Here is a 16,846-nt window from a genome sequence, read left to right as displayed (position 1 = left end):
GCCGCCTGCATGGAAAGCCCCAGGCCTCGCAAACCGTTCCCCATGTCTGACACCGTCGCACCCATTGCCTCCACCGCGGACGCCACCCTTGCGGTGTCAGCCTGGGTGGCACGCATGACTGGTACCACTCCCAGCTCCTGGACGCGGGTGGACTCCTACACCTGCGACTGCAGCCGCCGCAAGCCGGCCGTCACCCTCTTCGCTCGTCTCCGGGTCGGTGGTTGCATCGGATCTATGTGTGGGTGTGGTAACTCCAGGAACCCGGGATCCATCTGGGCGGCAGATGTTCGCTTGGGCTGGGCTGCCCTCCGACCGCCCAGCCCCTCTGCTGCTCCTACCTCCACCTGCTGTACCGGGACGGCTGTGTTGTGCGCACCAGTGAGTGTACCAGACGCATCACCACTAAAGTGCCCAACCGAGGTGAGTGTTTCTGTGATGGTGGAGGGTGTTGGTGACAGCAGTGGCGTTGTGTCGTGCTCTTCGTCCCACTCTGAGTCCATGGCACTTTGGGGTGGGGGTTCGTCTCCACCCATCCACTCTGAGTCACTGTCCGGTATTTCGTCTTCCTGGGTAGTGCTGTCCCGGGTAGGGGTGTCCTGGGCAGTGCTGTCCCGGGTAGTGGTGTCCTGGGTAGTGGTGTCCTGGGTAGTGGTGTCCTGGGTAGTGGTGTCCTGGCTCGGATGTGACGGGGTCCTGTGGCTGCCCCCCTCGTCGCTGGGTGGTCGCTCCCGCACGTGACGGGGGCGTCGTCTCCCTGTTGCTCCAGGTCTCTCCGTCTCCCGTGGTGTGCGAGGGGCATCCTGCGGGCGTCGCATGCTGGAGGATCCGGGTCTCTCCGTCTCCCGTGGCCTCCGAGGGGCATCCTCCGGGCGTCGCATGCTGGAGGGTCCGGGTCTCTCTGTCTCCCATGGCCTCCGAGGGGCATCCTGCGGGCGGTCTGCATCTGCGGGGATGGGTGCCTGGACGTTTGGTCCTGCGATACACAATGAAGCATGCATGGTTAGACATCAGGCAGTGATCAGGTGATATGGGGGAGGGGGATATAGGGGAGGGGGGATATGGGGACGGGCTGTCGGTGGCTCACTTGCTAGTACGCCCCCGACCTCTGCATCAGCAACCTCCCGGTCGTCAGGTCCGCCAGCAAGTTCCAGGGCCCTTTCCTCGTGTTCGGTCAGTGGCCTCTCATCAGCGGGGCCTCCTCCAGTCCTCACATGCTCCCTATTGTTGTGTGCGCGCTTCTCCTGTGGGGGGGGGGTGGGGGGGTGGCAGGGGTAAAAGGCAACACTGTTAGGCAGGTATATGAATGCACGCAATCGGTTGCGCGTGCATTGCAGAGGTTAAGGTTAGGGCTGGATTCACTTGGGGATATGGGGGAGGGGGGATATGGGGGAGGGGGGATATGGGGGAGGGGGGATATGGGGGAGGGGGATATGGGGAGGGGGATATGGGGGAGGGGGGATATGGGGGAGGGGGGATATGGGGGAGGGGGGATATGGGGGACGGGGATATGGGGGAGGGGGGATTATGGGGGATATGGGGGAGGGGGGATATGGGGGAGGCTCACCCTGCCTGCTCTGGCGAGGTCGTTCACCTTCTTGTGGCACTGGGTGCCTGTCCGTGGTGTCAGGGCCGCAGCGGTGACGGCCTCTGCCACTTCCCTCCACAGACGCCGGCTGTGGCGTGGGGCAACTCTGCGGCCGTGCCCGGGATACAGGGCGTCCCTCCTCTGCTCCACCGCGTCCAGGAGCGCCTCCACATCCCGTGACTGGAACCTTGGGGCTGAGCGGCGGCCAGCCATCCAGTCGGGTGTTGCGGTCGGGTGGGGGGGAGCAGCGCGGCCTTATGAGCCGTCACGCCGTGCGGCGCGTATGACGCTGCACGGCGTGAACCACTGCGCAAGCGCGTATCCCGTTACGTCGCTGCTAGCCCATTTCGGGCCGGAGACTTTCGACCCATTTTTCCGACGTGACGCAAGCCGGATTTGTGCCGTTGTTTGCGCCGATCGGCGGACTTTCCGCCGATAACGGAGAATTTCGCCCATGGATACTGAGCTAATGTAGACCATTAGGAAATTGATATGATGAGTGGAAAGTAAACTCAGATTGGTCAGAACCAGTCATCATCGATCGATATTCAATTCATTATTAAGGAAATATGATTCTGTTAATGCAGAAAATCAAGCCCGGTGGAAAATTAAATGCCAGATACAGAAAACATAACCTTGATAGCTTGAAAATTGGACACCATGGTCCTAAACACTGCATCATTTACTATGGGCCAATATGTTCATAAATTATCAAAGAAATGATATATAAGAGTTAAACAGCCTACCCTAGATTACAGATATATTTGTTCCTCAGTCAAAAAAGATAGAACAGTGATATCGCTGTTAAATTAAACAAACACTGGTACTTCGCTTGCAGTTTACTTAAATCTATACTCATCCAAAATTCTCGTAACACAGAGTGTAACGCTTCAATGTTGGCACCCGCTATTCATAGAAGAGACAAATATAACAAACTCACCCAAAAAACTCAGTGACTTGTGCTAAAAATGAAAGCAAATCATAAGCATTTGATGAGAGGGAGAAACGGTAAAAGGTGATTAAAAACAAAAGTTAAGTGGAGGCTTGTAGAAGTTCACCAAAGGCTTTTTGTATGATTCCAGGTGGAGAAATTATGGAATAGAAAAGTCTTAAGTCAATTGCTTGTGTCGTGAGAAGATAGAAGATGTATTGTCTGTACCTGATCTCACATTTTGCAAACAAACCAGTTGAGTCCTTCCCACAATTACCATACGGGTCACCCGCAGAGTTTACTCTCTCAAAGCAGATTCCAGGGGCGGGTTTAGCACCTAAAGGAGTCAGAACAATTTCAGTCACTTTTATGAGTACTTGTTAAGGTGAATAAAGAAAGTGTTAGGAAATGGAACTTCTTGTCATCTTTTAACAGTGACAGTTTCAAACTGATGAAATGTGGAATAATAGTGTTCACCTCATTTTTAGAAAAGTACCCGGCAACAAAGTTGTTACCAAATATAAAAACTGATTTATCAATGTTGGGTTGGTGGAGGGGTGGGTTTTAGCTTCTCAAACCCTACCTGGAGAAACCTATGGTCATAATGAACAAATTCTTGTCATGAACCATCTATTCCCCACTCATTTCAAGTCCACCTCAAGATAATATATGCTGCAACTGGAGCTAATGCCACTTCACTAACATCAATGTCCTTGTGCAGAAAGACTGTTTTTCAGCCACGAAGGTAGAAAAACCTTTATTAAAAGCCCTCCATTTCACAGCTTCATTAAGGACTGATGAAATTCAACTCAGATGTGACAGGAAGAAATTACTGGCTGGCAGTCTCTGGAGTCAAACAAATAAGCATCTCGCCAATGATCCTCTATAATAATAATGTTACACATTGGAAAATTCAGCATTATGTGCTTTTCAGCTTTTGTGGTAGCTGCTTCAGGCAATCATCCTGGACCAGAAATCAAATCAGCTATGACAATACCTTCAAAGCAGCTCCATGGTAGGTGCTGAGGTACAATTCATGCTGTATCAAATAGTAGAACATAGACTGTTTCTTTAATTCTTCACAGTCGGGATTTCTTGTTTGTGTCAGGCCTACAAAGATGACATGCTTATACAGGAGCACGGGGTGAAGCAGAAGTTAACAGGTAGCACCTGTGACCTTTTGCACATTTCCTAACATTTAGTTCAAGAGCTGCAAAGTCCACTTTGTTCTCTCAGCTTAATAACAGTGAATGCCATTCAGAACAATCTGATTACCAAGTGTAAGAGTTGAAGTAGAACCATTATCAGCAGAAGAATTGACTCGCCTCACGTGCAGCATGGCACTGTAAAGGTCTCAGATTTTTAATAGCAATTTTAACTTCTTGCCTCAAATATTCTCCAAACATGATCAGAAATTTGATTTTCTGTGCTCTGTTGTTGTTGGATTTAATTTAATCATTATCTACCTGGTCCCCAGAGAGTAATACACTGCTGTTCATGGGTCTGGCACATTCCATTGTAACAGTAACCGTCCTTCTGATGACAGGGTTGACCATCATGTAGATATACATTGGCTGGACACTGTGCATTTGTTCCAGTGCAAAATTCAGGCAGATCACACGAGTTGCTGGAATCTCGGCAAGGGGTTCCTGGAGGCTTTAGCTGTAAACGCACATTCACAAAAAAAGCCCAAAATAAATTAATACGTTGAAGGTTACAGAGTGCAGTTCAAAATTGTGCAAATGGAATGATGGTCATTTGCTGGTGCAGACAAACGTACATTGAAAGTTAATATTGTCATTTAATATTGATTCAAACGACAAATGTTGTTCATCAAATTTAACCACATTTAAGGTGGGCATATTTACATTTGGGCAATTATAATGGATGGCACCTTGGGAATAAAATTCTGCAGATGTTCTCTCAGTTGTCCTGTGTTACTACCATAAGACCATTGTCCTAGATTTCCAGTGGATCTTGTGCTGAAATTATGGCAGATGCAGAGGAGAACCCACATGGTAATTCACCCCCCATGTATCTCATGTTCATCATTATTGCTTCAATAACACTGGATTTTACACATGCCAGTTTTATATTACTGGACTAGTAACTAATAATACAGAGAACACAAATTCAAGTCCCACTGTGGCAATTTGAGAACTGGAATTTAAAAAAAAAAATTCATCATTGGACTAAGCTCGCAATTATTGCTTATGGTGCAGGTGACCTTCCTGAAGCGCTGCAGTCCATTGGTGTAGGTACATCCAAAGTGCTGTTAGGAAGGCAGTTCGAGGATTTTGACCCAGCAACAACTTTCTCAAAGCAACTCTGTATAGACAAAAATTGGTTACCTTACCAGTTACATCCATATCCTGAGGAAGAAATAAAAATACTAGCAGGTTTCTTTACTTACAAGGCAACAGGATAATAGAAATAAAGGTTAAATGGCCACAGTTTAAATTGTTTTGGAGAGAGAAATTTTAGCAATGTCTGTTATTGATGCCATTTCCTTTAAATTAATGGAGGCAAAGGCATTCTAAGAATTGTGGATCTGACTGGTCTGTTAAGCTGCTGGTGGTATCACAGTCCTTTAGCAGCAGTCATTTCCCATCACATCGTCTCCTCGTTGGCAAGCCCCCAACCACAGATAGCAAGACTGCCAGGAACCAATAAAAATATTCAAATAAGTCTGGGAAATTCACTACAGTTAGGTTGAATCAGACAAACGTGTGGAAATCCTGCCCACCACATTTCTCGTAGCATTGTCACCAACATCTTGACACAATGATTACTCTGGTACTTTGCGGAATAGAAATAAATGACCACTATTGCCTTTGAAATACTGCATGTCACGAGCTGGACCTTTTCAAGTACTGGTGCTAATACTAATGGCCATGCTATCCCTAGCCAAATAAGAAACAGACTGAATTAGGTTATTCAATTATATGTGATTATTATCACATTATATATGATTAAATTATTTTCTTGTCTTAACTCCACTCATAAGATGTAATTTTCTACCTTTCCACTATTAGCAGAGGGCTTCATGTGCTGCAATACATTTTGGAAATGTGCCGCAGCACTCTGTTTTCCTACCATTAACTTAAACAATAGCAAAATCATGCTCAGCTCACACCTAAATTTCAATAGATTGAACTTCTGTGTGGAGCAGCACAAAGGTGGAAAATTGTCCCACACTGACATCACAACCTCTGTTACAGAACTATAACACACACATACCCATCTGCTACTCTATATTTACTGTATCAAATCGAGATGATAAATTAATTAAGAACAATATTTTCTCATAACAGGGGCGTCATTCTCCGCCGGCGGGAGTCTCCGTTTTGCCGGCGCCCGGGGGTTTCCCGACGGCGTGGGGCTGCCCCACAATGGGAAATCCCATTGACCGGCCGGTGTTACGGAGACTCCCGCCGGCCGGTCGGGGCAGAAATGTGGCGGGGCGGGTAGGAGAATTTCGCCCCTGATATTTGACTTTACCTATAGATATCCCACTGAATGGGTAATATATAGGGCTGTGGCTTCCTTTAGCTCCAATGGCAATTCAGCCCAGGCTTTTATCAACTTTACCATTGGTGCTAACTAAGCCAAGACTTGACAAGGTTTGTCACATGCATCACAACATTCCAAGTATTGATCTCATCTAGAATCTGGACACAGAGGAACAAAGTAAGTCACTTACTGCTCCACAAAGTGTCATGAGAACCATAAAGGCATTCCCAGTAATTGCAAAGGCCATGTTTTAAAGCAATAGGGAGAAAAAAACTATTTGATCAATTTACACTTTTGGGAAGACAAACATATATTTTGTAAGGATGTAGATTGAAAGTAAATGAGGTAAGAGAGAGACAACAGCAAAAAGATGAAGAAAAAAACTGGAGATGCTGGAAATCTGGAAACCAAGACAAAAGACTGGAAAATACTCAATATGTCGGGTGGAATCTGAAGATTAATCGAGATTGGAGAGTTAACCATTCAGTCTTAAGGTTCTTCATCAGGATTGGAAGATATTAAAGATGAATATCAGTAAAAAGGAACAGAACAAAAGAAAAGAAAAGGCAAATAAATTAAAGGGAAGTAAACAAAATGACTTGAAGTTAGGTAAGGAACAGGAAAATGGTATTACAGTGAGATGCCATTGTTTCTCTTATTTTGCTTCCTCTTTTCTCTCACTAATATCACTTCTGCCTTTTAACCATCTCCTGTTTCCACACAAGTACTTCACAAGCCATTCTATTAATTTGCTGTATTTCTTTTCTTCCTCCCCACTTTCCTATGTTCTGTTCTTTTTTAAATGTTGCTAATGTGTCACGTCTTCCAGTCTTGAGGAAGGTCCCCAAGGCCTGACTGACTGACTTTTGTTTCTCCACAGATGCTGCTTGATCTGCCGAGTATTTCCATAATGGAGGTGAGGTTTGTTCATAATGGATAGTATATAAATCCCTCACAAGTTTGCTAAATATCAGGGCTGATTTATTTCTCTTTTGATTTATTCCCACCTTCCATTGAAGAATAATTATCTTCCTTATTTATCACATCCTATTGCTATACCACAGAGGTACGGTCAGGCTGTTCCCAGTCCTTGTCCATTGCTGCTATATGTCTGATCACTAATCGCTGACTGTTTGACATAGATTGATGCTTCCTCACTCTTCCCCTCCCGACGTGGGTTTCCTCCGGGTGCTCCGGTTTCCTCCCACAGTCCAAAGATGTGCGGGTTAGGTGGATTGGCCATGATAAATTGCCCTTAGTGTCCAAAATTGCCCTTAGTGTGGGGTTACTGGGTTATGGGGATAGGGTGGCGGTGTTGACCTTGGGTAGGGTGCTCTTTCCAAGAGCCGGTGCAGACTCGATGGCCGAATGGCCTCCTTCTGTACTGTAAATTCTATGACCCTTGGAAGGATGTATCAATGGGACAATGTGACTTTGCTAAGGGTACGAAGAAAATCAAGGAGAATCATCTGTTGCACTATGAAGACAGATATGAGGCTCTGGCTTTGTATTTGTAGAGAGGCAGTAACATAAAGGATAACTAATCCAGGCTTATACAATTATATAAGGCAAACTTCATGCAAGAAGACCTTCTGTTCAAAATTCCAGTATAAAACCGAAATCATCGCTCTGTTTGTTTCCAGGCCTGGTGGTCCAACTAACATCATGATTCCAGGCTGTGGAGGGCAGCACGGTAGAACAGTGGTTAGCACTGCTGACTGCGGCACTGAGGACCCGGGTTCGACCCCAGACCTGGTCACTGTCTGTGTGGAGTTTGCACATTCTCCCCATGTCTGTGTGGGTCTCACCCCCAGAACTCAAAGATGAGCAGGTTAGGTGGATTGGCCACGCTAAATTGCCCCTTAATTGGAAGTAAATATAATTGGGTACTCTTGATTTATAAAAAAAATTAAACAAATGAATCCAGGCTGTGAGAAATCATATTGTGGATCCAAATGCCATAGTGAGCATCATGTTACACCAATGCACCATACCATTGGGCTTTTAATAAGGGGTGTCATTGATTGAGAGCGGGATTCTCCGATTGCCGAAATCGCGTTCAGCGATCGGCCGGAGAATCCACGTTTACGCTGGAATCGGGGGTGGCGCTGTTTTTGCAATGCTCCACCCCTTAAAAATGGTGTACTCGGGGAGTACGGCGCACGCCATATGGACGGCCTCAGGACATCATCTAAGACTCTCCCCCGATGCTCTGAGTTCCCGAAGGCGTGGGGCGCGTGTCTGCGGCTGCGGACTGTGGGAGCCGTTCTGCTGGCAGGGGGACTTTGATGGGGGCTGGGAGGGAGTGGTCCAGGGGTGCTGAGGGAGGTTACAGGGGGGCACCTTTTGGCAGGCTGGGTCCACGCGCATGAGCGGCCATGGACCCAGCCATTCTGCTGCCGTATCCGCAAGTAAAGCAGGGGGCTTTACGCTGTACTGCTGCTAGCCCCCCACTGGGCTGAGGATCGGTGCCAACTTTCTGGTCGTAAGACCAGATGGTTCCTGCGGACATAGCCGCAGAATCGGAGAATCCAGCCCTGAGTCTCCAAGGTCTTTATTCTACATTTGTTTATGCTGTATTTCCATGAGTTGTCTGATAAATGCAGCAGATACTGTCTTTCTATCCAATATCATTTTACAATGAGTGGAACATAATGCACCCTCCAGAGGCAGGTTTGGAGGCTGGTAGTGAGAGGTACATGGTTAGGTGGGACGTTGCGGCGTAGAGATCCCGCTGCCTTGCCTTCTCGCCTCTGTCTGATTTTCCTGGACAGGAAGGTTCGAAGGCCTACGTCCAATTGATGACCATTAAGTGGATACTTAAGGGCCTCATCCCGCTGCCGCTGATATTTAGCCAGCAGGGAGTCCCTCCTTGCCGAGCACTCTACCTGACAGAGGCACCCACTGATGGGAAAGGAAGGACCTGGAGTAATACCAACCCCACTCCCCAACAGATCTTCAAATTGATGGTCCTCACCCTCACTTCCTGCCCCTACTTATCTTATTCCTGAGGCTCAATCACCTATCCTACTGAGGTCACACCGCTGCACTGGCAGCAGCACCGCTCCACCCTGCAACACGATTTCATAGAATTTACAGTACAGAGGGAGGCCATTTGGCCCATCATGTCTGCACCGGCCCTTGGAAAGAGCACACTACTCAAACCCACGCCTCCACCCTATCTCTGTAACCCAGTAACCCCACCTAACCTTTTTGGACACTAAGGGCAATTTAACATGGCCAAACTGAAATGAAAAAATGAAAATCGCTTATTGTCACAAGTAGGCTCCAAATAAAGTTACTGTGAAAAGCCCCTAGTCGCCACATTCCGGCGCCTGTTCGGGGAGGCTGTTACGGGAACCTGCACATCTTTGGACTGTGGGAGGAAACCGGAGCACCCGGAGGAAACCCACGCAGACATGGGGAGAATGTCCACACTCTACACAGACAGTGACCCAAGCTGGGAATCGAACCTGGGACCCTGGAGCTGTGAAGCAACTGTGCTAACCACTATGCGACCGTGCTGCCCCTATTTCTGCGGGAAATTCCCTTCACATGAGTTGGGAAACCTGAAGGTGGGAAGATAAGGGCCTTATTGGGACTTAATCTCATTGGGCATCCTGAAAATGCCTGTATCACGGCTATCGCTGGTTTTCCAGCCTGTGGATGTGCTCCCCACCACAAGAATTAAATTCCATTTGATTGCACGTTTCGAGAGTGTGTCTGTGAATGTTAGTTTTTTAGGAACTGCAAAATATGTCATTTTTGGTGATAGAAAGAACCTTAGCTCTGAAAACATTCAGTTACCTTGCAGTCTTTGCAGCAAAGTCCATGTGCGCACACTGCTTCAGGCTTCAGAGTGCAGATACTTGCATTACAGCAGGGATTGGTACATTCCTCAAAAAAGAAAAACAAACAGGTAGAATTATTCATGTCCATGCATTTATGCTCAATAATCAAAGCAATAGAAAGTTACTGGAATTAGAAGACATTTTTGACTTGTAATTACTGTTAGGTAACAAAGCACAAAGTCTATCTGCATAGATCAAAAGATTTAAACCTTAATTGATTATTTATGTGCTATTTTCAAGTCATCTCTTAATATTATTGACTGTGCTATTGTTTGTGCTACATTCAGATCTTCATTTATGTCATAGGTAAAATGAATAATGCAAAGGAGATCATTTGATCAATTGATAATATTTCTAAAAGCCACAACAAACCTGCTGGCATGTGTCTAACTCAGCTCTCTCTTGCAATTTTGAAAGCAAAGCAAGCTTATGTTCTTGCTTGTTTTGGCCGTACAACATCTCCCGATTGTAGGAGCTGACAATTTGGCACAGACCTTCTCAATGCCATTCAGCTATAGGCATCACCTTTTCTTTCTACGACTCTTAGCAGGATATAGTCAGGTAGCTTGCTGGCTTTATTTCACAAGAGGGCCATTCAGTTCATCGTTATCTGTCCAGTCAGATAAACACTGACCCTCCTTACCAATTGTTTCTTCAACCTTGCAGTCTTCAACGATTGCAAGGTTTTAGTCTCTATTGTTTTTAAAAAAAATATTTTTATTCTCCTCCTTTTTCACACTTTCTCCTAAATTTACACCTACCAACAATAAACAATAATCAGCAACAAATATGTCAATCCTCATAACAATAACAACGATCCCATCCTCCCACCAAACCACAAACATCAGCCCGCATATTTACATAAACAAATGACAAAAAGGAATCAGAGATCACCCATAGTCACCTCCCCCCAACCCTCCCACCCATCCCCCCCAACTAATGTTCGATGTTATCCAGTTCTTGAAAGTGCATAATGAATAATGCCCATGAACTATAGAACCCCTCCGTCCTTCCCCTCAGTTCAAACTTAACCTTCTCAAGAGTCAAGAATTCCAAGGCTACGACATCTGCCTCAGCACCCGTTTCCAACCCTGGCTGGTCCGACATCCCGAATAATGCCTCCCGGGGACCCGGGTCCAGTTTCACGTGCACCACCTTGGAAATTACCCTAAAAACCTCCTTCCAGTAATCCTCTAGCTTTGGACAGGACCAAAACATATGAACATGATTCGAGGTCCCCCCCGCAACGTTCACACACATCTTCTACTCCTTCAAAGAATTGGCTCATCCTCGCCCTCGTGAGGTGTGCTCTGTATACCACAGTCTCCATTGTTGTATTAGTAAGTTTATTTTACATGTTGATCATTATTCGTGAAGTTCCCAGATATTAGTCCTAAGATTAACTCTAACAAGTTTGAACTGTTGTCCTTCAGTTTCGCTTATGTGGTTTCAGGTAATATTTTGTGTGAACTTTCTCTACAATACTGACAATCATATACCGGTAATATCACCGCTCAGATACCTGTGCTGAAAAGCTCAGGCCTCTACATTCCGTTCTCATAACTTAGATTCCTATTGCTATGGAGTATTAGTAACTCTTCTCTGAATTCCCTCTCGTGCTTCACTGCCTTACTGACTTCTTGAGAAATAGGACTGGATGCAATGTTCAAGGTCTGATCTGAATAGAGCACTATAAGGTTTGACAATTATTTCCTCTTATTCTACTTTACAGCTATGTATATATAACTTTATGTTTCAACACAATGAGGTAGATTGCCCGATTCGACATTGCCCGATGCTGGTAATGGGTTTCCCGGTTGGCTGGAGAATGGAGCATCAGCCGAAAAATGGGATTGGCGCCGGGCATCATTCCGATGCTCAAGTCCCCCGTCAGTGACGGCAGCTACACGCCCCGTGCCAGTGGGAGGATGCAAATCACCAATTTGCATCCATTTCCATCTGATTAATGGGCTGGAAGCCGAGTCTCCACCCAGCCCCTGTTATATACCAACACCCGCATGGGGAAAACCTCCTGGCAAGATTTGGTGCTGGTTTTCCCAAGCATGGCCCTGAAGCAGTGGACCCAACGGTGGGTCAAGGGGGTCAGTGTATAACTGAAGTGCCCACAAAGTTCATCAGAAGGCCCCCTCCCCCACAATGTAAATCTTGCTCCCTCTGCCTGATCGATCCCCCCCCCCCACCTGCTCCCCAATCGGAAACCCCATTCAGAGAGCCCTGCCTGAAAGGTGAAGAGCAGTCTAGTCAGTGGAGTGGAATCACTCCATTTTCACTGACCCCTTCCTCAGATAAAAGTGTTGAAAGCAGCAGCTGTTACAAGTGTCAGAGGCTTCCTCGAAAGCCAAGTACACTTCAAAGTGCTTCAATTCCTTGAAAGCCTTTGGAATGTAAATCATCCATTCAATTTCACACAGCAACACATTGCACTATTTTTGATCTATCTTTCTATTCACACTTGAATGCATCACAAGTACCCTGCTTTGAAGCCAACTGCAATGTTTATAAATGCCCTTGCGCTGATTGACTCATCACATCAAAAGCAGCTAAATGGTTTCTGCTGTGAAAAATAGGAGTTGAAAGCATTTATAAATGTAAATGAAAATGCTGTGATTTTTTTCACTCTACTGCCTGGACTGCCCTTCGGGTTTCATGTAAGCATCTCTGTTGGGGGTCTCTGGTGGAGGCCTCAGATGGGGGTCTCTGATGGGAGTCTCTATTGGGCGTCTCTGTTGGGGGGGACGCTGGTGGGGTTGACTCATCCTTGTGCATGCGTTCTGCAAGTGGGGGAGGGGGGGTGCAGGAGGATGCCCCCTACTTGTGAGTGGGGGAGGGAAGCAGAATTAGCGTTTTGGGGGCAGGATGCCCGCTGCCAGACCTTGGTATCGGGCTGCCCACTCAAATGGCAGCCCTAAAGGAGAAGGATTCCCACCCGGCACCGTTCCTAGCGCCAGTAGCATGTTTCTGCTGGCGGTAGTAATTAGTCCCCAGAACTTTCTATCCTAAATTTCATTGTTCTGCCCATTTACAAACTTTGCCTTCTTCCTGCGATTCTACAGCCTCACCTAGTTTGACTATCATCTACAAACCAGACCATTTTCCCTCGAGTTTCGAAATCCACATCATTTATACAAATTAGAAATGGCAAAGGCTCCACTCAGAAACTCCCCCGACATAACTCCTCCAATGACTGTTCAATGTTTCATACTCTTCAAATAATTTCCTTCCTTCATATTTACCCTGAATCTACACAGCTTTGAACCGAAGTAATAACCCTTTGTATGGAACTTTATCAAAGTCTTTTGAAAGATCAACTGCCAAGAAATGTGAATCTCATCAATAGCAGGATCATCCTTTGCAGAACAGGACTCCCCACATACTGCCAAAAGTGATTATTTTTGCATGTTGTGATTGCATTTCGATTTTTGAGAAAGCTTCCTAGCGTCTCTGTGTGCTTTCTCCTTTATCAGCTTGGCAACAGATTTCTCAAATTATCAGCAATACTGCTCGGTAGTGATTTATTGACAGGCAGGTGTCGTTAGAATTCTAACATTCACAATTATTTCCTTCTTTGAATCACAGGTTTGTAACATTCATGCTAATGTCAAGTAGAGGGTGGATCAAATCAGTAAATGAATGATATATTTTTTGTAAAGTCTGAATGGGCATTTCAGTCTGTGACTTTTTTTAACAACTGTAACAGAGAATGTTGCTCTATTATAGTCAGGGCCAGCAGGCAGCATGCTGGCCCCACAGGATTTTAATCTGTGGAAGTTAGTGTTATAACTACTTCATGTACGAATGTTTCAATGACATGCATGAGGTTTTGAACTTCTTTTGTTCAACCATTGATTTATTATAATACTACTTAATATTAAGTATGTTGGCTCCAAGAATTGCCATTCTATAATTTATTTTGTGAAAAATCTCAACAGAATTAAGCTTGACACCAATCCCCAAGGAGTGAATTTCAAGTTGGGCAGAAACACGGAACAAATTCAATCCCTTCTGGCCACCCTTACTTCAACTTCACCACAGTCGCACTCCTCGCCCTCCTCCACATATCCGTTGCCACACTTTTGCCCACCATAGAGCTCTTTTACTTCTGGCATGTTGAAGAGACACATTCCAACTCCCTTTTCCAGGCTACTGTCCAGGTCTTTCTTGCTACAGCTGCTAAACACTGTGGGAAAAGGATATCTAAAATAGAAAAAAAAACAGTGTTAAGCCTAAATGTGCAACCCAATGTAATTCTGTTCGTATACCCTCTTCTTTATCAACTGTCATAATTGGCAACAGGATACAGATTGCAAATAGAGGAAAGAAAGTTTGATTAATTAACATATTTGGGTTGCAGACTATGATCCCAGGTTTAAACTTGCTTAGAATATATAGCATTCAAGTCAAGCTTGTATAATTTGGACTATGGTCATCTGTGGGAGATTAAAACATCTCACATAATGCCAATTTTTACAATCAAAATATATTGAGTCAACATTCAGTGGCTGCTGCAATATTTAAAATTAACATAATTCATGCACAGTTCATTATGATGTATAAGGGCATCACGGTAGCACAGTGGTTAGCACTGATGCTTCACAGCACCAGTGTCCCAGGTTCGATTCCCGGTTTGGGTCACTGTCTGTGTCTGCACGTTCTTCCTGTGTCTGCGTGGGTTTCCTCCGGGTGCTCCGGTTTCCTCCCACAAGTCCCGAAAGACGTGCTGTTAGGTAATTTGGACATTCTGAATTCTCCCTCAGTGTACCCGAACAGGCGCTGGAATGTGGCGACTTCAGTGTAGTGTTAATGTAAGCCTACTTGTGCCAATAACGATGAAGATTAAAGATTATTAGAGAAGAAATAGTGTGCTGGTTATGAGGTTGCATGTATTTGCTTAGTTCACCCGGCCTTTTCATATACTCACAAGCAGAACTTCACAAAAACTGAGTCAATTAGAAGTAATAATAAATGATTGAAAATCCAATTAAAATGACAATGGGTGGAATTTAACGACCCTGCCGAGGTGGGGGCGGGAGGCTGTCCAGAACACCACTGCTCTCGGTGGGAATTGAAGATCTTGCTGTCGGGAGTGTCCATAAAAGTCCGCCCATTGTATATCTATCCATAAAATTGAAGGATTTGTGTCTGCCAGTGCATCCATTGCATCTGAAGCGCACCAAGCATGCAAAATCGTACAAATTTCAAATATATAAATCAGAAGACATTTATGGCTTTGAAAACAATCCCAATGATAAAAAAAGTGACCTTCTACATCCTTGGAAAGAAGTGTCAGATTTAGTTGAGTTGTTATACAATACTTCGCCCACTACATAACTGTAAAAATAACATTTCTAACATCATAATAATGCACACATTCAATTACCGAGCTGGTTTAGCTCAGTGGGCTGGACAGCTGGATTGTGATGCAGAACAAGGCCAGCAGCGTGGGTTCAATTCTCGTACCGGCTCACCCGAACAGGCGGCGGAATGTGGCGACTAGGGGCTTTTCACAGTAACTTCATACTTGTGACAATAAAAGATTATTATTATTAATTACTATGGAAGGAAAACTAAAACTTGCCAACAAGCACACCCATCCTTTGTTTAAAATAGTTTTGGCATCATCTGCTTCTTTGCAGGAGTTTCAGATGTTTTAACTCAATCTTGAGTCCTAATAATTGTGGGTCTCTGCACATACATGGCCTCTGCCCTAACTCAGTCTACATCTCTCAGCAATGGTCCTTGTACATCGCCTGATTTTCTTTCAGTATTTATTACTCCAAATTTTAAATAAGTTGAGTATTACACATTTCCTTCCTGTTTTTCCTTTGTTATGTTCTCTTTTAAATGCCGTCCATCTGTGTTCTTTGAAAGGGTAACCAGTTGTGTCCTTTCTGATGGACGTTCCACATCTTTTCACAGATGCTGACTGATCTGCTAAGTGTTCCCAGCAGTTCTGGAGTTTGTTCTTAATAGTACCACTGCCTTCTAATTCCCTCCTGTCAATCCTTGTGCACCTCTAATTGGGTCCAGATTGTTAGAACTGTAGGAGATAGGCAAGTATTGCTAGATTAAGTTGAGTATTTTGTTACAATTACAACTGACAACCTTGAGAACAAAATCTTTTAGCCAGCAGAAATGTAATGCTTGATGATACAGATGTTTTTCTATGTTGAAGGCACACCGTTATATAAATGTAAGTTATTATCAATGTTGTTAACAGATTTATTTCTGACCGCTATGGGGACGAGTGTATGGAGTCCGCAGGAGCAGGAAACACGGCGTGTGGGGGGTGACTAATTTAGGTGGGATGCAAAACTTTAATTTCTTGACAGCAGGTTGAGATGCAGAAATTAAGCCAGCGATGACCCTGTGGCATTTTGGACCTCACACCGTCATGTGCCTGGTTTGTACTTGCAATACATTTACAATCCATGTGTATGTATTGACGTAAAAACTTTTTTAAAGCTAAGTCCTACCTTCAAGATAAAGTCAGCAGCACATGAGATTCTCATGGCACCTGGTTCACATTTGTTTAAAGATGGTGTGCAACTGTTGGGTTTGTGCAGTTCTGTCAAAGGTCAGCGGTTTTCTTTGTTGAATTCTGCAGCACAAGGGATGACAGCAGGAAAATAGCTGCTTTCCTGGAGGCTCGGGACCAGAAAAGGTGAACAAGGGTGAGTGTGGGATGGTGGGGGTTGAAAGGTTGGGGTTCGGGTGCATAGAGGAGTGGAAGAAGGATCAAAAGGAGGACTGAGGGTGGACTCATGGAATGGGGGAGTGAGGTGGGAAGTGCCTGACGTCCTGGGTCAGGCAGGGCAATGCCAGCATACTGCTGTCAAGGTGGCACTGCCAAGGTGCCAGTGGGCAATGCCAGGGCACTGCTCTGGCATGGCCCCCTGCATGCCTTCCCCTCGACTACTTTCCATTTTTCAATACCTGTCGTAAACC

At 45.3% G+C, this 16,846-nt stretch overlaps 1 protein-coding gene across 3 annotated transcripts in view; it reads right to left on the bottom strand.

Moving 5' to 3' along the window:
• LOC140393136 (disintegrin and metalloproteinase domain-containing protein 12-like) overlaps positions 1–16,846 on the bottom strand; it is a 597,415-nt gene that overhangs the window by 85,531 nt on the left and 495,038 nt on the right. For all 3 annotated transcript variants that reach the window (XM_072479211.1, XM_072479210.1, XM_072479212.1), the window contains 4 exons: positions 13,918–14,095; positions 9,837–9,926; positions 3,983–4,178; positions 2,745–2,853 (listed from right to left, as the gene is read on the bottom strand). In XM_072479211.1, the coding sequence (XP_072335312.1) occupies positions 2,745–2,853; positions 3,983–4,178; positions 9,837–9,926; positions 13,918–14,095 (573 nt within the window). The remainder of the gene's footprint in view (positions 1–2,744; positions 2,854–3,982; positions 4,179–9,836; positions 9,927–13,917; positions 14,096–16,846) is intronic.

The sequence above is a fragment of the Scyliorhinus torazame genome, chromosome 16, assembly GCF_047496885.1.
Source record: "Scyliorhinus torazame isolate Kashiwa2021f chromosome 16, sScyTor2.1, whole genome shotgun sequence".
NCBI classification, from domain to species: Eukaryota; Metazoa; Chordata; class Chondrichthyes; order Carcharhiniformes; family Scyliorhinidae; genus Scyliorhinus; species Scyliorhinus torazame.
The sequence above is the reverse complement of the archived record's forward strand: the minus strand, read 5'-3'. Positions and strand labels throughout refer to the sequence as shown.